This window comes from Juglans regia, chromosome 8, assembly GCF_001411555.2.
Source record: "Juglans regia cultivar Chandler chromosome 8, Walnut 2.0, whole genome shotgun sequence".
NCBI lineage: Eukaryota > Viridiplantae > Streptophyta > Magnoliopsida > Fagales > Juglandaceae > Juglans > Juglans regia.
Window position 1 is genome coordinate 23,601,762 of NC_049908.1, and position 24,049 is coordinate 23,625,810.

Here is a 24,049-nt window from a genome sequence, read left to right on the forward strand (position 1 = left end):
CCAAGAGTTGGTTTCTTGTGTAAAGTGGGGATAGAAGCTATTGAGGAAAATTGCACGAATACAGTAATTTGAAAAAATAAATGCAACTTTGAAACGTGTAAAATATTATCTTTAAGGTGATAATTGCTCTCACTCGAAAGATTTTTCTACCAAATTACAAATAATTCACTTTCAGAATATAACAAAATACCAACCGTAGATATCAATTTTGAAAATTTTCTTTTAAATTTTTTTATAAAATTGTGTAAATGACTGAAAATATGAGTGAATGAAATGTTAAAATTCGTGGGTTTCATAAATAACTTGAATCGGCTTTAAAATAATCTTTGATTTGACCAATTCATTTAAGAAAGAAAATGGGACATAACACCAAGTTTTTCCCAAATGTTTGCATTCCTTTTCAATGGCTTTTGCTTATCTTACACGTCGTGGAAAAGGACTTTTTAAAATAAGTTGAAGAAAAATGCGAGGCGCAACAAGGCGCGCAAGCACAAATTGACTTATGAGCCATGGGTCATCGCTAGCCGGCCAAATTCTCATTTTTTAATTTTTAATGTTTTTTTAAATATTTTTTAAAAATAAAAATATCAATATATTAATAATTACTTTCTTAATTATTAAATAATTTTTTAAAAAATAAATAAATACATAAACGATCAAAATAAAATGATAAAATGAGGGGACATATGGGAAATTCTATTTGCAGTCCCCACTTGGGGACTGCATGTGCAGGCCCTTCATTAAATGAGAAAAAACATCATTTCAAGAAGGATAGTTTTGTAATTTTTAAAAAAATTAAAGATAAAATTGCCTAGACTTGTATTGCAGTCCCCAAATGGGGAATGTATCTAGCATTACTCTTATTATTTTCCATGAGTCATAAAAATTTGAATATATATATATAAATATATATATATATTTAAAGTATTAGAAGACCTCCATAGAATTTATCTATGGAGAAGGGATATGGCAGTTGAATTCAACAATTTATTTTCAACTTCATACGAAACTACTACCTTTGGTGCTAGTCATATCTAGGGCTGTTCAATCGACTCGACTCGACCCGATCCAACCCGAATTTTCTATATTCTGTCCGGTCTAAGTACCAAAGCAGGACTTTCGAACTCGGTTCTGTTACCCGATCATCTGACTCGATTATTTTCAGATTGAATTTTTTATAAAAGGTTGTTTGGAAGATAAAAGCATAAGAGTAGCCATATACGTACATAGCACAACATTGTAAAGCTGGAAAACAAGCTAAAATGATAGATAGAGAAGACATTCTTCTTTCTTAGATGGATGTTTTTAATATTCTAAACGTCAGATTTTCCAATTTTCATTCTTTGGCTGAATTATCAGGTTAATTTTTACTTTCAATAATCACATAAATTGGTCAGAAATAAAGCATAAAATTAAAAATAGAACAAAAACATTCTAGACAATAATCGAACATTGAGCCAGCAAGTGGTGCCCCTGTAACACCCGGATCCAGGATTGGTATAGTTGGACTGTGGATTTATTTATTTATTTATTTGGAGATCTATGCCGTTTATTTATTTATTTATTTTTATTCTCCCCGCTTGTTTTATTTTTTTTTTCGTTTCCTTCTCTTTCCGTCTATATTATTATTTTTTTTCGCACGGCTTATTTTTTTCCGTCGCACAGCATGCATACACACATGCATTCGTTCACGGCATGCATGCACACACACGTCTCTCTCGTCTCTCTATGGTTTCACCTCACATATATATATAAATGCTTATGTTTTTCCCAAGCAATGAGATTTTACCCAACATTGCCGCCGCTAGAAACTCCTCCCCACGCAAACAGCAACCCGTAGCCCTCGACTCAGCACTCGTCAACCTTGCATCTGTAGCCAACCACTAGTGTGCATGACGAAAACCTAGAATAGCCGCTTCCTGTGATTTTTGTCTCCCTCTCCTCTCGGTTTCCCACAGTCATCTTTGCACCTTTCAGCCATTCCCGTTGCCGTCCAACACCCTCACAGAAGCCCAAACGCGTTCGTCACCACTGCTGCTCGGTTCGTCCTCCCCCAACCTCCATCTCCACGTAAAATCGACGCCCAGAACAACCCTCGGAAAACACTTTCGACAGCCACGGGAAACAGCAACCCATGCTTTTACCGAATTAAAATCTTTTGTTTCTCCTCTCAAAAACAGAGCATCACCACTAATACGGTTAGTCACCACCGTACGTCGGGGAAACTATCGGACTAGCCACAGAATCCGCTGGTTGTCACTTTTCCGTCAGCCTCGAGCCACCTCAGTTCCGCCTTGTCCCTCGCGGTGAGTACCTCCCTCGGTTACTCCCTCCTTTCTCTCCGCCCTCTCTCGCTCACTTTTCCCTCTCCTTCTCTAGTGCCCAGCGCTGCTCGACGGAAGCTTTGCCGCGCTCCTGCTCTTCTGCCGCGCCACCGCAGTCCCTCCAGTCAGCCTCGTCGCTCCTCACCCTCGATGCGTGCCTCGGTTTCCCTTGAGTAGTTTCCGCCGTGCATGTTATTCAGTTACGTAGGTTTTGTTTTGGTTAGTTTTCAAGGAATTAATTGAATTACCGTAATGCCCTTCACTGCATGTTATATTAGTGGGCTTTTATATTTTATTATGTATTAGTACACTGTTATTTAATTATGATTACAGAAAATTATTTTATTATGTTATTAAGTAAAGATTTATGTTAAGAGTAAACAATATTGGAGTAATGTTGTTTTTACATTTTAGATATATTTTAATCTATTTAATAATAGTTATGGTTTACTTTAAAATATTTTGGGATAATTATATTATCTAGTATTGAACTTTATAAGTTGTTTTCATTAATAAATAAGTTAGATTTTTTTAAATATTTTTAGTCAAAGTTATCAATTGGACAGTGGCGATTTTAGAAAAAGATGATAAATTTTAAGGTTATGAAATTTTAGGTTTTGAGGAATTAAGTAGATTATTTTTAGAAATTTAGGATTAAATATCGAAATAAGTGGTTGATTGGAAATTTACGGGAAATACTTGATTATTTGATAGGTGACGATTGTTAATTGTTCGACATTTTGAGGAAAATTTTGAAAAGCTAAGAAGTCCAGGTAAGCGGGGTTCCTATACTAGACTTTGCATTAAATAAAATGAACTGAGACATTTTTTGGAAAATATGCATGTTTTGTCATGAAAAGAAATTTGAACTACCTCAGTTATTTGTTCTGCATTACTCATGAGATTCTGTTTAAGAAGAAAGTATTTTCTGTCATGACTGGTGTAGACATGAGCTTATTTTTGACATTCTATCTCAAAACTTTAAAAATGAGAGCGAATATGAAATTTGTGCATAAATTATGTTGTGATATGATTTTATTCTGTTCCGAAGACTTTTGTTCAGTACTCTGTTTGGATAATACGTGATTTCTGAAAACTTTTGGCATGACTCTCTGATTCTGAATTTGATTATGTTTCCATTCTGTTCAGATACGGCCCAACCACGGGTAATAATAGTGGATACGGCCCAACCACGGGTAATAATAGTGGATACGGCCCTGCCACATGTTAGAGTAGTGGTCTCTGTTTGAGTGCACACCTTGGTGACAGAGTGTTTCATGTTCTGCTTGGCTATCCGCAGATGCACAACCCTACCACGGAGATTATACATGGCCTCTGTTCTGATATGATGTTCTGATATGATGTTCTGATGATGATGATGATGATCTTTTATGTTATGCCAAAGAATATTTTGAATGAAATTATTTCTAAATCTTCGCTCTGATATTTTGATAACATGTTCTGCTTCCGCAATCTGAAAATGAAAATGTTTTGTTCTGCATTATGATTTCTGTAAATGCTCATGTTTATACACTGGTATATGTTCTCTGCTTACTGAGTTGTTGATAACTCACCCCTTATCTCCATATATTTTTCAGATAATTTTGATGGTTCAGTTGGAGAACAAGAGTGGGAAGTTTTAGCAAGGTGTAATGATCGAAGTGGAATAAGTACCTGAGGGTACAAGTGCTTATTTGAGAGTCGTTGTTAGTAGACTGATTTTATTTTTTGGTTATTTTTGATCTGATGAGTTAAGGATAATTTCGAATTTTGGAGAGTTTTTAATTTATGTTATTGAGGTTTTCTTTATTGTCCCCATGGAGAAACTTAGATATTTGGTTTAATTAACTGGATTAATGTTCTATGGGATTTTTGGACTTTATAATTGTATTATTTAAATTGATTTTAAGTATTAAGAGTTAACTTTCCAGACCTCCGAGAACGGGACGTTACAGCCCCCTTGACCTCCTCGCTTGCATGCTTCTTTGGCAACAAGAGTGACTTCTCGTTGATGGGTTGCTTTGATTTTCTTGAATTCTTTGTTTCCATCTTGTCAGTGGTCATGGTTCTTGGTGTTACTGCCCAGTGCCCATGCCTTCATGGCCAATTCCATGGCCCTTTCCCATCGAATTCTTCACAAATTTCATGGCCAATTCCAAGCCCAAGCCCAAGCCCTTCATGTCTCATCATAAGATCCAAGATTAGATCCATTGACATTGAAGTCACATAGGTCTTTAAGCACGTCTCTCAGTTACAGTTGGAATCCTTCCAACCCAATACCATCCTCTCGCGATCAAAAACTATCTGATAGCCAGTCATGAAGTTTTCTGGATGACAATGAATAAATTCAGAGAGTAAGTGACCATTTATCAATTCAAATACATAAGCATACAAAATGGCTTTCAGTGATACATGGGGCCAAAAAAATCCGGGTGATGAAATTCATGGCTTGCTCAATGATGCAATGATTAAAAATGGATATCGTGGCTGTTTTTCTTGTGCAAAACGTAATAAATATCTGATGAAACAAGCGCAGCCAACGCTGACAAACATGAAAATGCAACACAAAAAGGTTAAAATAAGCAAAGTTCTTGCTCAGGCAATAAGAAAAGTTACTGATAAATAGATACTCACGTCCTATGATGTCTATATTAACTTCGCTTTTGAGAAGAGCCAGACAATACAAAACCGCACCATCCTGGAGATCAGAACATTAAATTTTAGAACAACTCAAGCAGGAATAGGAAATGAAAGTTTTGGAAGTGAGATCACACCTGGGTAGGGACAATTACAGTTGGATCATAGAGAAAATATCTGTCTCCCCCTTTCATTGCCAGATTCACATCAGGAATTACATAACTGGTTTGATTTGCACTGCATATAAAGTGGAAGTCAGTGCCTCAGACTTGAAAGGGCAACTGATACAGAATAGGAATAGGGTTTTCTCCAGATCGATATAGATGACCTCAAGCTGTAACAGTACTCAAAGGGCATCTGGGGATCAGATGTAATGCGTAATTTGGAAGTAAAGACAAAAAATACTCTTAACACTTTAGTTGCAATACCACCAAAAATGATAAACTTGGCGTCCCCATAGAAGCATTGGCATAGTGCAGACTGAAACATCAAGAATCCCCATAAAAGGAATAAACTTATTGCGTTTGGATCTATGTGTTCTATGGTTGTATATGAATAGTGAGATGAGAGGAGATAAAAATAGTTTTAGATGAGTTTAATAAAATATTATTAGAATATTATTTTTTAATATTATTATTATTTTACAATTTTAAAAAATTAAAATTATTTATTAAAAAATTAAAAAAATTATAATTATTAGATAACATGATTTTTTAAAAAAATGTTCAAAAGGAATTCCATCTATTATCTTTTCCACCACTTTCTCACAAGCCATACAAACATAATCCAAATTCTTCAAAAGCTCCCCAAAAACTCTAAAAAGGATTATTTTTCTATATAATATAAAAATACTAATAATATGCGGAGAAGGTTGCTCGCCGACTCAATCTAAAATGACAACTAAATTCTTATTTATTATCATTTTTAAATTATCATTATTTTATTCTTTTTAATGTTATATTAATTGAATAAAGGTTATTTATTATTTTTACTTATATATTAATTATTTGATAAAAATGATAAAAATTTGATAAATAATATTTTTCAGACAGAAGTTTAAAGGAACACGTTTCTAATTTCCAATAATAATTAAATAATATATCTTAGGTGCGAAATTACTTTATCAGATTATTTATATTCAAAATGTATTACGATATTATTTTCAATAGATGAAATAATTGATCCATTAAATCTTTCATTAGTCGATCGTAAAATCATTAATTCTAATTTCCAAAAACTTCTCTACGTAGAAGCAATTATTACAATTATTATCAACAATATTGTTCTACAAATACAAAAGGCTAATGCTAGTAGATACAATCTTAAATTTCGTAAAGGGAATGTAAGGAATAGATAATCCAGACATATATTGTGAGGGGATGTATCTACAACCGATGCTTACCACTATTGGGAATCTTTGGAAATGTGGGACCGATGAGGGCAAATAAGTGGATATCCGATATTCAAAGGACGTCTGAGGTGTGCGAATGCACATAAGACCAAAAAGTGTTATATGCAAGCTACCTGCTTCAGGGAGAGGCAACTCTATGGTGGGATACCAAGAGGCAACTCCTTACCATGGAAGTGGGAAACTTGGAAAGGATCTCATGGGAGAGATTCAAGAAAGAATTTGATGACCGGTATTTTCCAGACATTAGAAGGAAACAGAGCTTAAAGGATTTTGCTAACTTGGTCTAAGGAGTTATAATGGTAGAGCAGTATGCCTCCAAGTTTATGGAGCTGGAAATGTTCACCCCTCATCTAATTTCTACTGAAACCATGAGGGCAGAGCGATTTCGAGATTGGTTGCAAAGCAAAATTAGGACACTAATAGTCAACCTGAAAATTACATATTTCTAGAAATTAGTTCATAAGACGTCCAAATTTGGACTAGTTTTACCATTATTGAATTTGGACTTCTGGTGTAATGGATTTTTATGTGTTCTATGACCTTCTACAATATTTGCATTAGATTGGAATCAGAAACCAACGGTGGGATAAGATCATTTTTCAAATGTTGTTATTGGATCTTAATGGTAGAAATTAAGGTTTCCATGGTCACATCTTCAATCTTATATTTAAGAGATAAGCTAAAATCTTTTCATGAATGGGGCAAATTGTCTATTATACAAGCAACTTGGAGATATTCGGTAATACCCATTCTCCATTGGCCCAATTCATCATAAATGATAGTTAAGTCACGTGCTTGCTTTACCACAAATTTGAAATCATCTCTTTGAAAGCAAGAAATTGGCTTGTGGTATACTTATCCATTTTAGCATTTTGTACACCATATTTCTTATCGAGAGCATTTCAAATCTCCTTGAGAGATTTAATGTGTAAGTAAATATCAAAGATGTATCACTTAATGATTTAGAATTATACATTTACACAAATGATCTTTTTTCTTTATAGGTTTGCAATTCAACAGTACGTGCGGCTTCATGTAAGTCATTAGAAGAATGATAATTTTCAATAACAAAATATAATCTAAGTATAATTAGAAAGATTTTCATCTTTTTTGCCAATATTTAAAATTGACTCCTTCTAATTTCTTGTGCAATAGGTTCTTTATAAGTCCTGCTGACAATCAAATAATTAACACTATATCTGTAATTTAACAAAGGGAATCTCTACTCTAAGAATGTTGGGAAAATATGGATAATAAAAGATATATGTGAAAACGCTTGGTAAACTAGAGATTAAATTAAAATTGACCAGAACAAATTAAAAAGAGAGAACCCGATTTCAAGGCACGTTGTGAAAGACACTTTTCTTAGAGTAGATTTTGTCGCATTCATATCTAAACATGCACTAGATTTCTTGACAGTTTACTTTCAAGATACAATAATGTCGGTTTCCCGTTAATCTCTTTTTTAGTGCACACAAAAGGAGGTCTTCAAACCCAATCAAAAATAGCCAAAGCCCACAAAAAGGAAGACAAAATGCAAGAGGAAGTGTTTATCTAATTTTTTAGAGAATTTAGAGTCTAAATTCATGGATGGAGTTCTCTATTTATATAGAATGAAATGCCACTTGAAAAGTCACAACGGAAATAAAATGACATTTATGAAAAGTCATAACTAATATAAAATAAAAGGATAGTACTTGTAAAAATTCACAATTAAAATAAAAGAGCAACACTTGTTTCCTCCTAAATCCAAACGACAACAAGTGTGAGAATGGTTTCCCAAGCTTCCTGTGGCTTACGGGTCGACAGGAAGAGCAGGGGAGACAGCCGGAGGCTGTCATGGGCTGATAGGTAGGTTGTTCGAGGTTTGATCATTGTAACCTGGTGACAGCAAGTCTCACTAGAATCACTAAAAGTATTCACCAGAAGAAGAGAAATGTGCACTGAGAAAAAGAAAATGGAATCACACTCACAGTTAGAATCCTTCCAACCCAATACCATCCTCTCGCGATCAAAAACTATCTGATAGCCAGTCATGAAGTTTTCTGGATGACAATAAATAAATTCAGAGAGTAAGTGACCATTTATCAATTCAAATACATAAGCATACAAAATGGCTTTCAGTGATACATGGGGCCAAAAAATTCCGGGTGATGAAATTCATGGCTTGCTCAATGATGCAATGATTAAAAATGGATATCGTGGTTGTTTTTCTTGTGCAAAACTTAATGTCTGATGAAAAGAGCGCAGCCAACGCTGACAAACATGAAAATGCAACACAAAAAGGTTAAAATAAGCAAAGTTCTTGCTCAGGCAATAAGAAAAGTTACTGATAAATAGATACTCACGTCCGATGATGTCTATATTAACTTCGCTTTTGAGAAGAGCCAGACAATAGAAATCCTGACCATCCCGGAGATCAGAACATTAAATTTTAGAACAACTCAAGCAGGAATAGGAAATGAAAGTTTTGGAAGTGAGATCACACCTGGGTAGGGACAATTTTTACAGTTGGATTATTGAGAAAATATGTGTCTCCCCCTTTCATTGTCAGATTCACATCAGGAATTACAGGACTGGTTTGATTTGCACTGCATATAAAGTGGAAGTCAGTGCCTCAGACTTGAAAGGGCAACTAATACAGAATAGGAATAGGGTTTTCTCCAGATATAGATGACCTCAAGTAATAACAGTAATCAAAGGGCAACTGGGGATCAGATGTATATCGTTTCTCTTTGATCTGGGAATCGAACTGTAAAACAGCATATATTATAGATCTCATATATTATAGAAAAGCAACTCCCAATAATATTACGAAACTGTGGTATTTGAAGAACTTACACTCTCAGAAATAAAAGTATAAGCTGGGTCCCTTAGGCTAGTAAACGATGTACCAGAGTCAAAGATTGCACTGAACTCCAACTCAGAAGAATTTTGTCCCACGGTTATTTGAGTGATGCTGATGTTATAAGTTGGACTGATAAAAAGTTCACAAGGGAAATCAGTATTAGCATGGGATTCAGATCAAAGAGACGTCTTCTTGCCAAACTAAATGAACTTTCCCAACAGTATTTGAAATATCAATTAGTGACAACTTACTGTAATTGCCTAATATTGAATGGTGTTTCTCTTTGGTCTGAGCTGCCATTATTTCCAAAACTGATTCTACCAACCCCATCACGTCCAAAACACAAGGCAAAAGAATTTGAAGCTAGCCCATTTCTTGCTAAGGTGCTGGGAACAGATATATTCTCAATGCCAAGCCCAAATAGACCGTTTGGTGCTGCACCCTCCAAAAAAATACCAGTCTGAATTTGACCACAACTGCAAACAAGTAAGACGTAAGATAAGAAGGCCCATAAATAAATGAAAATTCCTGAAAAGATATGATCTTCTACCAAGCGGCAACTTCAAGAATAAGCAAGTAATGCTAGCCAATTAATGGGGCTAAAAAGAGTTGGTGATCATATTAAAGAGTCAGATAAAAGAGTTGATGCTGATATTCTTTTTAATTTTTCACATTTTCTCTTCTTACATGAAGAAAGATTTCCAGTGAATCATTAAAATCGAGGCAATACAACTACTTGACAATTCTCATAAATGATCATTCCTACTTGAGGAAAAAGGCCATACCAGACTCCAAATTCATCATCCAAATGATTTTCATTTGTCAATTCTCCAATTCGCCAGATTTTGTATTATACTAACCAGAAATTATTGAATTATAATCCGGTTTCTAAATGTTGATACCGCTATAGATATAACCAACATTATATTCACCATAATAGCTGTGCCTATCTACCTAGTACTTTGTTTTTTGGATATTTCCAAAACTCACATTGAGGTTTCAAATATTTCCTCCAAAATTTCTCTGTAGCAAAGCAATGAAGAACGTACCCAAAAGTAATCGGAGTGTCAACAGCTTTTTGTTGATCATCATCTGTAATTAAGTGCAAAATATCCTCTACGAGGATCCCAGTTGATGAAGTGTTACTAGAAATATACGATACGTTATAAGGACAGTTACTATTTGCTGAAGGGCATTGAGTTTGTCCGCACAAAGTGCTGTTGCAGGAAACAATTTTGCTTGTTGATGAATTACTAGGACTGTAGATGCTGAGGTCTATTATCTGCTTGATAAAAGAAATCGAGTAATTATCAAAGAATTCAGGACCTGAAGAAAGCTTCTTTCACAAGCAATCCAAAAACAACCAAATACTCGGAAAACATAAGTCCAACATAAAAAAGGTAAGATTCTGCTGGTCAGATCATAAGATACACAATCACGCCGACAAAAAAATATCACAGATTGCGGTAGAATTTAGCAACAATATAATTGATAGATCCATGATTCCTCGAAAATAAATAAATAATGAATTTAAAAGTCAATAACATACAGTACGTGATGAATTCTGCAAGGCAAATACGCAACTTCCTGGCTTACAATCGCATGGTAGCCAGAACAGATCGCTGCCTGTGTCCAATGCCACCAAAAATGATAAACTTGGCGTCCCCACAGAGACATTGGCATAGTGCAAACTGAAACATCAAGAATCCCCATAGAACATTCAGTCCTTGTTTGGTAAAAAAAGAAAAAAATTCCAGATTTTTGTCATTGGGCATATGATTTGGGAAGCTATTTCTATCATCTACAACAATACAACTCCTTTACAATTCTATTTTCAAATGAAGGGCAGTTTGCCGCAGTTATGTAAAACCAAAACTATTTTTAATGAAGTGGCAAGATTGTATTGGTTGATTGTAAAATGAGTTATAAAATAGTCGTAGTTGTATCAATGATCCACCTTAGCTCCAGGCTTTCGGGAAATGATTTAAGAAGTGAAAGAAAGGACTAAAAGACAGGAGAAAAAAAAAGCTACAAACAAGTTCTTTCGATTTAGGGAAACAATAGTACTTAAAGATCGATCATGAGTATGAACTATATGCATAGCTTCATATATTGGCATAAAAGCAATAAACTTATTGCGTTTGGATCTATGTGTTTTATGGTTGGTATGAATAGTGAGATGAGAGGAGATAAAGATGATTTTAGATGAATTTAATAAAATATTATTAGAATATTATTTTTTAATATTATTATTATTTTAAAATTTTGAAAATTAGAATTATTTATTAAAAATTTTAAAAAATTATAATTATTAAATAACATGATTTTTTTAAAAAAATGTTCAAAAGAAATTCCATCTATTATCTTTTCCATGACCACTTTCTCACAAGCCATACAAACATAATCCAAATTCTTCAAAAGCTCGCCAAAAACTCTAAAAAAGGATTATTTTTCTATATAATATATATAGGGAGTGGGTTAATGAACTTACAATCCCAAAGAGTTGGAAAAAGCAGTTTCGTTCCCATTGACAAAAGTGAGCGGCGACGTCTGGCCGTCGCTGGCGGCGAGATGACGACCGCGAATCAAGCGGTCTCGGTGTGACATAGCGGCGTAGTATTCAACGCTCCCTCTCTCTGGGAGGCCATCGAAGCCGAGAATTCCCTTAACGGGATCGGAGAAGCGGTGGTGGATGTCGAAACCGAACCCGGAACCGTAACAGATGCGAGAACCCAAACCTAAAAACAGAAACAATAGCAGAAATGAACGAGCAGAAGTAAAAGGACCCCAAGACATGGCTTCGAGTACTCACAGGTTGTCGTCGAACGTTGTTTAATTTTGTTGTAGAGAGAGTATATGAGAGCTCCCTCTAGAACAGATAATTCAGACATATATATAGAGTGAGAATACAAGGAGCTGTTAACATTTATCAAGGAACGTAAATTTGATTTACGTAAGACTAGCTTGTCCTGTACACACATGTTTTAGAATTATACATTTACATAAAAAGTAAGAAATTTATTTTAATATTTAAATACATTTTAAATTCAATTTAGATAGATCTTACATAATTTTTTCTATCATTCAATTCATTATTATTTATAGAATATTCAACTCATTTAATCAGCTTAACATCCAAATGCAATTTAATTGACTAGAAAGTAGCTTAGAAAGTTTAAGGATGAGAAAACGAAAATCGTGAGTGTCACGTACTCACTTTGTGTCAATTCTTATTAATTGAGGACAACAAAGTCATCGTCCAATAGTTCTCAAGTCTTTGTGTTTTGTTAGGGAGTGAGATGAGAATTTTGTATTTTGTTTAAGAATTTAAAATATTATATTTTAATATTATTATTGTTTTAGGATTTGAACAAGGTGAATTGAGATTTGAAAAAATTGAATTGTTTATTATATTTTGTATGAGAATTTGAAAAATATGTAATGATAAGATGAGATCAGATAAAAATTTTGTGTCTCATCCCACCCCAAACCTACCCATTTAAATGGTGTGATAAGTAGGTCAAATATTATCTATTTATGGGAATGTGCCCCTTGTGGTTGGTTATTTTTTTAATGAAATTGAACTTTTTAAAGATACTAATAATATGCGGAGCATGTTGCTCGTCAACTCAGTCTAAAATGAAGACTAAATTCTTATTTATTATCATATTTAAATTATCATTATTTTATTCTTTTTAATGTTATAATAATTGAATAAATGTTATTTATTATTTTTACTTATATATTAATTATTTGATAAAAATGATAAAAATTTGACAAATAATATTTTTTAGACAAAAGTTTAAAGGAACACGTTTCTAATTTTTAATAATAATTAACTAATATACATAAATGGATAAGTATACCAAAATCTTTTCATGAATGAGGCAAATTGTCTATTATACTAACAACTTGGAGACATTCGGTAATACTCATTCTCCATTGGCCCAATTCATTGTAAATGATAGTTAAGCATGTGTTTACTCTACCACAGATTTAAAATCATCTCTTTGACAAGCAAGAAATTGGCTTGTGGTATACTTGTCCATTTCAGCATCTTGTACACTATATTTCTTATCATGAGCATTTCAAATCTCTTTGATAGATTTAATGTGTAAGTAAACATCAAAGATGTATCACTTAAATGATTTAGAATCATACATTTACATAAAAAGTACTAAACTTATCTTAACATTTAAATATATTTTAAATTTAGTTTAGATGGATCCACATAATTTCCTCTACTATTCAACTCATTATTATTCATAAAATACTCAACTCAATTAATCAGCTTAAAATTCAAACACAATTTAATTGATCGGGAAGCAGCTTAGAAAGTTCAAGGAGGAGAAAACGAAAATCGTGAGTGTCACGTACTCACTTTGTGTCAATTCTTATTAATTGAGGACAACAAAGTCATCGTCCAATAGTTTTCAAGTCTTTGTGTTTTGTTAGGGAGTGAGATGAGAATTTTATATTTTGTTTAAGAGTTTAAAATATTTTATTTTAATATTATTATTGTTTTAGGATTTGAACAAGGTGAATTGAGATTTAAAAAAATTGAATTGTTTATTATATTTTGTATGAGAATTTGAAAAAGATGTAATGATCAGATGAGATCAGATGAAAATTTTGTGTCTCATCCCACCCCAAACCTGCCCATTTAAATGGTGATAAGTAGGTCAAATATTATCTATTTATGGGGATGTAACCCTTGTGGTTGGTTATTTTTTTTTAATGAAATTGAAATTTTTAAAAATACTAATAATATGCAGAGAAGGTTGCTCGCCGACTCCATCTAAAATGAGAACTAAATTCTTATTTATTATCATTTTTAAATTATCATTATTTTATTCTTTTTAATGTTATAATAATTGAATAAAGGTTATTTATTATTTTTACTTATAGATTAATTATTTGATAAAAATTTGACAAATAATATTTTTCAGACAAAAGTTTAAAGGAACACGTTTCTAATTTCCAATAATAATTAAATAATATACATAAATGGATAAGTATACCAAATTCTTTTCATGAACGAGGCAAATTGTCTATTATACTAACAACTTGGAGACACTCGGTAATACCCATTCTCCATTGGCCAAATTCATTGTAAATGATAGTTAAGTCATGTGCTTGCTATACCACAAATTTGAAATCATCTCTTTGAAAAACAAGAAATTGGCTTGTGGTATACTTGTCCATTTCAGCATATTGTACACTATATTTCTTATCAAGAGCATTTCAAATCTCTTTGACAGATTTAATGTGTAAGTAAACATCAAAGATGTATCACTTAAATGATTTAGAATCATACATTTACATAAAAAGTACTAAACTTATCTTAACATCTAAATATATTTTAAATTCAGTTTAGATGGATCCCACATAATTTCCACTACTATTCAACTCATTATTATTCATAAAATACTCAATTCAATTAATCAGCTTAACATCCAAACGCAATTTAATTGACTGGGAAGCAGCTGAGAAAGTTGAAGGAGGAGATGACGAAAATCGCGAGTGTCACGTACTCACTTTGTGTCAATTCTTATTAATTGAGGACAACAAAGTCATCGTCCAATAGTTCTCAAGTCTTTGTGTTTTGTTAGGGGGTGAGATGATAATTTTGTGTTTTGTTTAAGAGTTTAAAATATTATGTTTTAATATTATTATTGTTTTAGGATTTGAACAAGTTGAATTGTTTATTATATTTTGTATGAGAATTTGAAAAAGTTGTAATGATAAGATGAGAACATATGAGAATTTTGCGTCTCATCTCACCCCCAAACCTGCCCATTTAAATGGTGATAAGTTGGTCCAATATTATCTATTTATGGGATGTTCCCCTAGTGGTTGGTTATTTTTTTAATGAAATTGAACTTTTTAAAAATACTAATAATATGCGGAGCAGGTTGCTTGCGGACTCAGTCTAAAATGACGACTAAATTCTTATTTATTTTCATTTTTAAATTATCATTATTTCTTTTTAATGTTATATTAATTGAATAAAGGTTATTTATTATTTTTTCTTATGTATTAATTATTTGATAGAAATGATAAAAATTTGACAAATAATATTTTTCAGACAAAAGTTTAAAGGAACACGTTTCTAATTTCTAATAATAATTAAATAATATATCTTAGGTGCGAAATTACTTTATCAGATTATTTATATTCAAAATGTATTACGATATTATTTTCAATAGATGAAATAATTGATCCATTAAATCTTTCATTAGTCGATCGTAAAATCATTAATTCTAGTTTCCAAAAACTTCTCTACGTATAAGCAATTATTACAATTATTATCAACAATATTTTACAAATACAAAAGACCAATGCTACATACAATCTTAAATTCCGTAAAGGGAATGTAAGGAATAGATAATCCAGACATATATTGTGAGGAGATGTATCTACGAGCGATGCTTTCCAGTACTTGGGCATCTTTGGAAATGTGGGACCGATGAGGGCAAATAAGTGGATATGTAATATTCAGAGGACCTATGAGGTGTGCGAATGCACAAAGACCAAAACGTGTTATATGCGAGCTACCTGCTTCAGGGAGAGGCAACTCTATGGTGGGATACCAAGAGGCAACTCCTTACAATGGAAGTGGGAAACTTGGAAAGGATCTCATAGGAGAGATTCAAGAAAGAATTTGATGACCGGTATTTTCCAGACATTAGAAGGAAACGGAGTTTAAAGGATTTTGCTAACTTGGTCTAAGGAGTAATAATGGTAGAGCAGTATGCCTCCAAGTTTATGGAGTTGGAAAGGTTCACCCCTCATCTAATTTCTACTGAAACAATGAGGGCAGAGTGATTTCGAGATTGGTTGCAAAGCAAATTAGGACACTAGTAGTCAACTTGAAAATTACATATTTCTAGAAATTAGTTCATAAGGCGTCCATAGCCAAATGCGAATAATGAAACTCATTGGTTATATCCCCAAATCTAAGGAGATGTATATTGACAGGTGAAGGAAATGGTTTAGGAGCCCCAGAGAAATTCATGTCAAAGGACCGGTGGGCGACCACCAATCATTCCTAGATCAAGAAAGGGCATAAGAATGCTAGTGTGTAATGTTTGCCAGAGATCTCAGGAAGGGGATTGCTGACAAGCCTAAAATGTGTGCTACATGTGTAGACAAGCAGGACATTATGCTCAGGATTATCCCTAGGCACCATCAGTGTAATGAATAGTGCCATGAGGAGAACGTGGAAGCCTGAGGCAACTAGTTCAAGCCAAGGTATACGCACTTACCATGGGAGAGGATGATGAAGATGCCATAGATGCATATGAGGTCGGCACCATCACAAGTTTGGAGCTATAACTCTCATTTGTTAGCTTCCTTCGTAGGAGTTCTTTGTGTGCTGTAAGTAGTGACGATTATCACAAAAAGAGTTAGAGTATCTTTAGTCTACGCAAGCACCTTAGTGAACTCGGTAGCTTCCCAGTCATTTGCATCTTCCACATTGGTTAGGATGGATGGCCTTCGGAAGCAACCGACAAGCCTAGGAGTCATGGTGGCACAATCGAACGGAAACAATGTTTCGCACCAAGGTAGTTAAGGGATGCTTGTTGGAGGTAGAGGGGGTTCCTTAGGAGGCTGACTTGTAATGCTCGTCCTTGTGATGAGACTTATTCATTCATAAAGAAACTAAGCTTTTCATACATCTAATTACTCTTATAATTTGCCATTGGCTAGTACACATTGTTACGCTCCGTGTTTTGGGGTTAATGCTCTTTTGGACCCAGATTCCACCGTGGCCGCAGGTTGGGAATCCCTTTAAGTCAGGGGGCAGCACTGGGTGCACTACCAGTACTACTTACTAGGTATTGCAATTTGCCCAGTCCATTAGTACCATCATTCATTCAATCATATTTATTCTTTCATTTCAATCTTTTCATTTTCATTACTTTCATTCATAAGTCAATTTCACTTCATAAAACTTCATTTCATAGCATAAGTATAAACATAATCATTTAAACAACATTTTATAGCGTCATTTAAACACCATTTCATAGCCTTGATCATAAATATTATCATGTCATTTCATAGAACAAAAAGACAATAACTGCTACATATAGTATCTATTTCACATGCATATAACTATTTTTGAAATGTATAAAAATGAGCTGTCAAAGAAGGTCATTACATACATATACCATAAAATATTAATACTTTAGCATTCTTTCATAAACCATCATTTAATTTCCCTTCATTGTATAAAAAGAACATCTTTCATAAAAGTTTTTCATTTTCATATAATTTAGAATAACTCTAAAAGTGTATAAACATAATACTTAAATGGGCTCCATGTCGTTTTCATTTCATATAGTCTAGTCATGTGCGTGTCAGATGGAAACCTACATGCATTCATAACTTAACGCCGTTTCCTTTTCAAGTGCATATGTAACTTAAACTTATAATGTGTATACACTTACCCTTGACTTACACTTCCTTCACTTAGACCCATTCAAAGTCACTTCCAACACATGACATTCAACTTCATGTACTTATCCTTTAAAGTGAACCTCCATAAAGGTTAAGACATACTATCACCTTCATCATGTTATTCCTACCAAACCATCCATTTCGATGCATAACTTGAACAAAGTTATATAACTCAATCTTAGTCAATACATATATCCCTTCTTCCGTTCATATATAATAACCAATACTTTATCATAATCCAAACCAAGCATAATAAATAACTTTAAGCCAATTTGGAGGCTTAAAATTGTATACTCATGCGTAAGATAGATTATATATTACGTATGGTAAATTTGTCCGATAGATGCATCCAACCAATTACACATGTACTCTACCCTTTTATCACCTAAGTTCAACATACAGCCCATCAAAGCATCTCTTGTTTTTTACAAACTTCATACACACCATCACAATCCCAACCAACATATCACTTTACACAACACATCCAAACTATATAGCTTATCTTAACACTTCACAGCATACCGCCATATCACAAACTGCATAATAATCTCATAACTCAACCACAACATAAACTGCACAATAATCCCATCACTTCAAAGCATACCGTCATATCACAAACTGTACAATAATCCCCATCACTTCACACTACACACAACCACATCACAAACTACACAATAATGCCATCACTTCACACGACCACATCACAATTACACCAATTCAACTTCACAAACATAATAATTCTCGAGGAAGTTTATACCAATATTAGGGGTTGAAAGCTTGCTGTCAATTAGTTTGATCTTCTTCATGGAGTTGATGGTCGTGAACTATTATAACTCTGTTGTTCACCCTTCAGATCAGATACCACTTATTTTATATGTGTGACACTTATTTTCTCTGCTCACACATATAAAATACAATACCAACACAACTACATAAAAAAAATAATCCTTGAGATAACGGGATAAGGAGTGTACCAATTTAAGGGGTTGAATTGGAGATTCACACTGGCTCTGAGGTGTTGTTGGCCCACGTCTAAAAAACTGGGGTGTGGCGCTTGGAGGTGGAACTAGTGGCTAGGCTTTGGAGCTAGGTGGTTATTCGTTAAGGCATTGCTCGATACTAGACTGGACAGCGGCTGACAGTGGCTAGCCATGGTGGTGGAGGATGACCGTGTGGTGCCTTTCATGCTGGTTTTGGGTTGCATAAATGGAGGGGCTAAGGGCCTACGTGAGTGATGCTGTGTATTGCTCCCTGCTAAGGTGGAGTTGCTTCTGTGGATGGTGTTGCAAGGCAGTTCCATGGCTGAAGGCACTGACAACGGGGTTGGGCTCATGGTGTGGCAGGGAATTTGAGGTTAAGATGGGTTGAGTTGGGGCTATTTGGAGGAGGGTTACGAGAGAGAGAGAGAGAGAGAGAGAGAGAGAGAGAGAGAGAGAGAGAGAGGTTGGCTTATGGGAGAGGAGAGGAAAGAAGGTGGAGGTGGCGTGGAAGGGCTTTTCCGTGTGATTGAGGGAGGTGGAGCTCAGGCGTGGGTTGTTGGGCTTGCTTCTGTCAGTGGCTAAGTTGGGCTACGACTGCTAGATCTCAGATGAGCAGTGCTTAGCTTATGGAGGAGCAGTGTTGGCATGGGTGATAAAATGTCAAAAACTACATGATTAAATTGCTGAAGTGAGTGATTTGTTTAACCAAAATGTGAATGAGCATTTAATTATGTAGTAATTTCTAATTCTTGACTCAATATGAAATTTTGATATTTTGCACTTGAAAGAAGTTGTATTGCAGTTAGTTCACACCAAAAATTAATACTCCAAAATTGTACTCATGTCTTATTTATGTTGCAGGGTATTATGGGAAAGATGTTAAAATCACATGGATATTATTGGAAATACCCAGCTGGCCAGGCAACATCCCGAAAGGAACACACACACACACGGGATTGAGTGGAGAGGGGCGGCCTCACTTGGGCTGGAGATGAATTGAGCAGCAAGGAGAACGTGGGCTGTGCTGCAGAGAAAAAACGCGTAGTCGGTTTGAGGCAAAAGAGAGATATAAAACAAAGTTTTTTCATGCGCCGGCCCTTTAGTTTTATTTTAGTTTTTCAGTTCTCATTTTTTTCTTCTTCCGCATGTTACTGGGAGTATATTTTTCTTTTCGATTCTTATTTTCCTGCTGCTGATTCTTCATCTTCGGCATTTGGGTTTCAGCAAACATTGCTATTTCATTTTATTTTCCGTCAATTTTTATTCTTCTCAGTTTCGAATTTCAGCATATCTGATTGATACAGTATATTTTTATTCAGTAAATTTCATTTGAAACAGTATATGATGATGTTAGATTTTAATTTTCTTGAGCATTTTGTTAATCTAGAGATGATAGGCTAGATTTTTAGCTTGGGATTCAATGAGTAACCCGTGACTATTTGGGATTGGATTTACTTCAATATTTAGTGCTTTTGATGATTAACTTGATGGATTATATCTCAATGTGCATCTAGAAAATATTAGAGTTCTTTGTTCTTGGTTTAGATCAATTGTAGACGTAAAGGCACAATTGATACTTGAACAAGTAACATGACTTTAATGATTTTCTTTCACTTTCTATGATTGTTATATAATTTATCAAGTAGTTTTATTAAAATAAAATTGTGGTTCATTGCTATATTATCCGACTATGATTTCTAGGAATGAGAAAATGGTCGAGAGAAAATAAAAAGAGAAGTAAATCCATCATCAAATTAGTGGGTGAAAATTGCATCCCAAGTGTTTGTTTAATTGTTTCTTACAAGTTTAAGTCAACTTCCATTCGATTTCTTTAAATCCCTTTAATCTTAGCAATTTTAGAAAAATAGATTCTCTTTTATTTTCAGCTTTACTTATGCTTGAACGTCCCGACAATTTCACTCATAATTCATTCTACACTCCCTTAGTAAATATCCACATTTAGGTGTAAATATTGTTAGTGGTTAAGTTTAGGAATTTATTTCTCTTTGCTGATTATTTTAAATTTTCGTGTCACTCCAAACGGTAATATGTGATCTTGCGAAAATGAAATGTTTGCTAAATTCTCATTGTCCCTGTGAATTCGATCTTAGGATTTACCCTTGTATTACTTTGACAGCTTCTACGCTTGGAAGTCGAAATTAAAAGCTGATCAATGGGCGAGGGTGATTTGAAGTTGGTTGTTGTGACACAGCTGGTCGTGAGGCTTGGGTGGTGTTGCCGATGGCTGAGTGTGGAAGCTGGCGTCTCTTGGTGGTGGCCAAAAAATGAGAGAGACGTAGAAGGAGAGAGAGTCGTTGGGGTTGGCTTGCCGATTTACTATGCTTGGAGGAGAGAGGTGCCATGCTCATGGTTGTTGGTGGTGACAAGGGTTACGGGGGGGGGGGGGGGGGGGAGAAATTGGGAGAGGGAGTGTTGGGAGGTAGATACTAAGAGAGACAGACAGACGGCGAGTGAGGGGTCAAGAGAGGGAAGAGGGGGTAGTCGCTGGCGAGGCGCGACTGTGGAGGTTGCTGGAGCGAGAGAAGGTTGGAGGAAGGTGCAGGGGTCACAAGATAGAGAGGACAAAGCAGGGAAGGGGAAGGGAGAAGCAAAAGAAAGAGAGTGGAAGGAAGAAGTGGGATTAGGGTTTTGACTCCCAAAACTATGTAGTTTTGAACCTACCCCTTTGAATGGGTTGTGTTATTCTCCTAAGGCTTTGGGCCTTGTTGCGGGCTAGGCTTTACAACACAAAGGGGATAGTTTAATCTAAGGATGAAATAAAACATGAAGAAATAGGAGAAAAGAAAATAGAGAAAATAGAAAGGAAAGAGAAAGAGACTAAATATAAATGTCCAAACTTTGTTTTTCCTTAATCCAAACATAATAATTTTCATCATAAAAGAAAATGATGAGCTTTTATAAATATTTCCAAGGAAACAAGTTCATCCAAATAAATAGAGTTTTTAACATAAATTCAATTAATGAATATTAAAATAAATATTCTTAAAGGAAATAAAATCATAAAATGAGTTAGTAAAAACTATTTTTTATTTCTAAGGCTTCAAAATTAGTAAGGCTTATTTAAAAATTAAGCTTGGTCCAATAACATTGAAAATACCTGATTTAAGACAACTTTGAACATTTAAAATATTTTAAATACTTGATGTATTTAAAAATCATCTACTAAATTTAAAATAATGATTCGATATTAAAGACTTATAGGTGAGATTCAAGATCAATCCAAGAGAAAAATGAGCAGTTGGTCACATAACTAATAGTTTTTGGTATGATAGTGACGTTAACTTGGACATGAATTGGTTGTTTAGGCATTTTGCAAGGATAAATTTTCGTTAAAGGATTGTAACCTTTCAAGTACCGAGAATGGAAGTTAGAATTTTTAAAGGAAACAAATTGTGCTCGATATAAGAAGTTATTGCCTCACTTCAAGCTAAGGAGTTGATGAGAGGGGCTGAGGCCTACCTAGTGCAGCTTGCCTCAAGGAAAGGGACTCGTAAAGAAGTGGAGGACATACCAATAGTGAGAGAATTCTCAGAAGTTTTTGAAGAACTGACAGGGTTGCACCCTGCTAGGGATGTTGAGTTTGCAATAGACTTAAAACCAGGGACTGTCTTAGTCCATAGAGCACCTTATAGGATGATGCCGACAGAGTTAAAGTGTAACGACTAGAACGAAGTACAATAGAAGGAATTTATTTAGATTTTAGAGATGCCATGAAATCCCAAGTGTAATTAGGTTTTAGTCTGTTAGCATAGTCGATTTACGATCCGCTAAGGAAATAGATTCCATTATTTATTTATTTATTTGAGGCACCTAGAAGTATAATTTGACAAAGAAAATTGCGCCATTAGACTCATATGAATATTTTAGATTTTATGGTGTAATAAAAAATTTCAAGTTTTTCGGGTGAATAGTAGACCAAATGGAGAGTGTCATGTGACACCTAGACCAAACAACCGTCACATCGCTATGTAGGATGTCCGAATCAGCCTAGGATCAGTAGGAAATATCTTTCGACACATGGCACCATCACAACCCTCCATTTGGAGCATACTTTACACTTGTCAAATGAAATACAAATGTGTAAGGTGGATAAGGTGAGAATCAAGCAACTAACATGTATTCTTACACCACTCACACTATTTCAACCACTCAAGTACAATGAAGGTCAGCCACCAGAGAGGGTTTGGAACCCCAACTCCTCATGAGGGAACCAAAACCCAAACCCTAATTGGGATGCCACTCGATTTTGGACTAGCAACCATCCACTCAAGTACAATCTCTTACACCATCATCTACTCCCTTATACCACGGTACATCCCTTTGACCAAACCAATTGAAATTGAACTTAAAACTCTAAGTGAAACCCTAACCAAACCCCAAATGATGCCAATCGGTTTTGACAAAAAAGTTCCATCGGAATGACCCATTCCTTTTGTTAAGGAAACTATGCCTTAATTCAAGGTCTCATATCTTTTACCTTAATTCTAGGAATTCCATTGTACAAATTGATTCTAGTTTCCTTCTATGTAATTAGACGTCATGTAAATATTGAATATATATAGAAGCATACTCACCACGTTTGAAGTGTGGTGGTTTGATCAAATCTTCTCATGGTATCACGAGCCCTATCGGATTAGCATCCACCGATCATTTTTCTTCTCTCCATGGCTGCTGAACCCAACCCCACCCTTCTTCCCTTCAACACCATGATTCACATGGTTACCATTAAGCTTTCCTCCTCTAATTACCTCCTGTGGAAGAGCCAATTTCTTCCCTTACTTGAAAGCCAAGAATTATTAGGCCATGTGGATGGCACCCTTGAACCTCCCTCACGTTTCATCCCTCCACCTCTGAGACACCCAATATCAAACACCTGGCATGGAAGCAAACTGACTAACGCCTTCTAAGCCTTTTGCTCTCCTCCCCCACTAAAGAAGCTATGGTTGAGGTTGTGGGTCTCTCCACCACACGCGAGGTTTGGCTTGCCCTCGAAAACTCCTTCAGCCATCGCTCCGAAGCCCGAGAAATTCATCTCAAAGACGATCTCCTGTTGATGAAACGCGGCACACGCACGGTCTCTGAGTATGCCTACAACTTCAAATCTCTTTGTGATCAACTTCACGCCATCGGATGACCCGTCGATGGCACTGATAAATCACACTGGTTTCTCCGAGGTCTTGGGTCTGATTTCACTAGTTTTTCCACTGCCCAAATGGCCCAAAACCCTTAGCCCTGTTTTGCCGATCTCGTCTCCAAAGCAGAGAGTTTCAAACTCTTTCAGAAGTCTCTTAAACAATCGGCTCCTCCGTCTGCTGCCTTCACAACCACCAACCACGGCCACGTTCGGTCCAACCAAAGGAACTCC

The 24,049-nt window shown here is 35.0% G+C and overlaps 1 protein-coding gene across 2 annotated transcripts; it reads right to left on the reverse strand.

The window, feature by feature from the left end:
• Nucleotides 1–7,302: 7,302 nt before the first annotated feature.
• Nucleotides 7,303–12,075, reverse strand: LOC108990531 (aspartyl protease family protein 1-like). 2 transcript variants are annotated; one of them, XM_035693607.1, is made up of 10 exons: nucleotides 11,712–12,075; nucleotides 10,770–10,911; nucleotides 10,270–10,502; nucleotides 9,472–9,696; nucleotides 9,214–9,349; nucleotides 9,051–9,124; nucleotides 8,861–8,963; nucleotides 8,721–8,775; nucleotides 8,346–8,417; nucleotides 7,303–8,253 (listed from the first exon to the last, which is right to left on the reverse strand). In XM_035693607.1, the coding sequence occupies exons 1-10, from the start codon at nucleotides 12,014–12,016 to the stop codon at nucleotides 8,210–8,212; spliced, it is 1,389 nt and encodes a 462-aa protein (XP_035549500.1). In that variant the 5' UTR covers nucleotides 12,017–12,075; the 3' UTR covers nucleotides 7,303–8,209. The 2 variants fall into 2 exon arrangements, with proteins under 2 accessions (XP_035549500.1, XP_035549501.1); XM_035693608.1 differs by having other exon boundaries at nucleotides 10,805–10,911; nucleotides 11,712–11,860.
• Between the last annotated feature and the right edge of the window lie 11,974 nt (nucleotides 12,076–24,049).

Excerpts from the sequence above, each read along its gene's own strand:
- LOC108990531 (XM_035693607.1), bottom strand. The coding sequence starts at position 12,016 with ATGTCTTGGGGTCCTTTTACTTCTGCTCGTTCATTTCTGCTATTGTTT. Across the intron at positions 9,697-10,269 it reads GACACTCCGATTACTTTTGG|TTGTGGTCAAATTCAGACTG; the intron begins GTACGTTCTTCA and ends ACTTGTTTGCAG. Across the intron at positions 9,350-9,471 it reads TTCAATATTAGGCAATTACA|TCCAACTTATAACATCAGCA; the intron begins GTAAGTTGTCAC and ends ACTTTTTATCAG.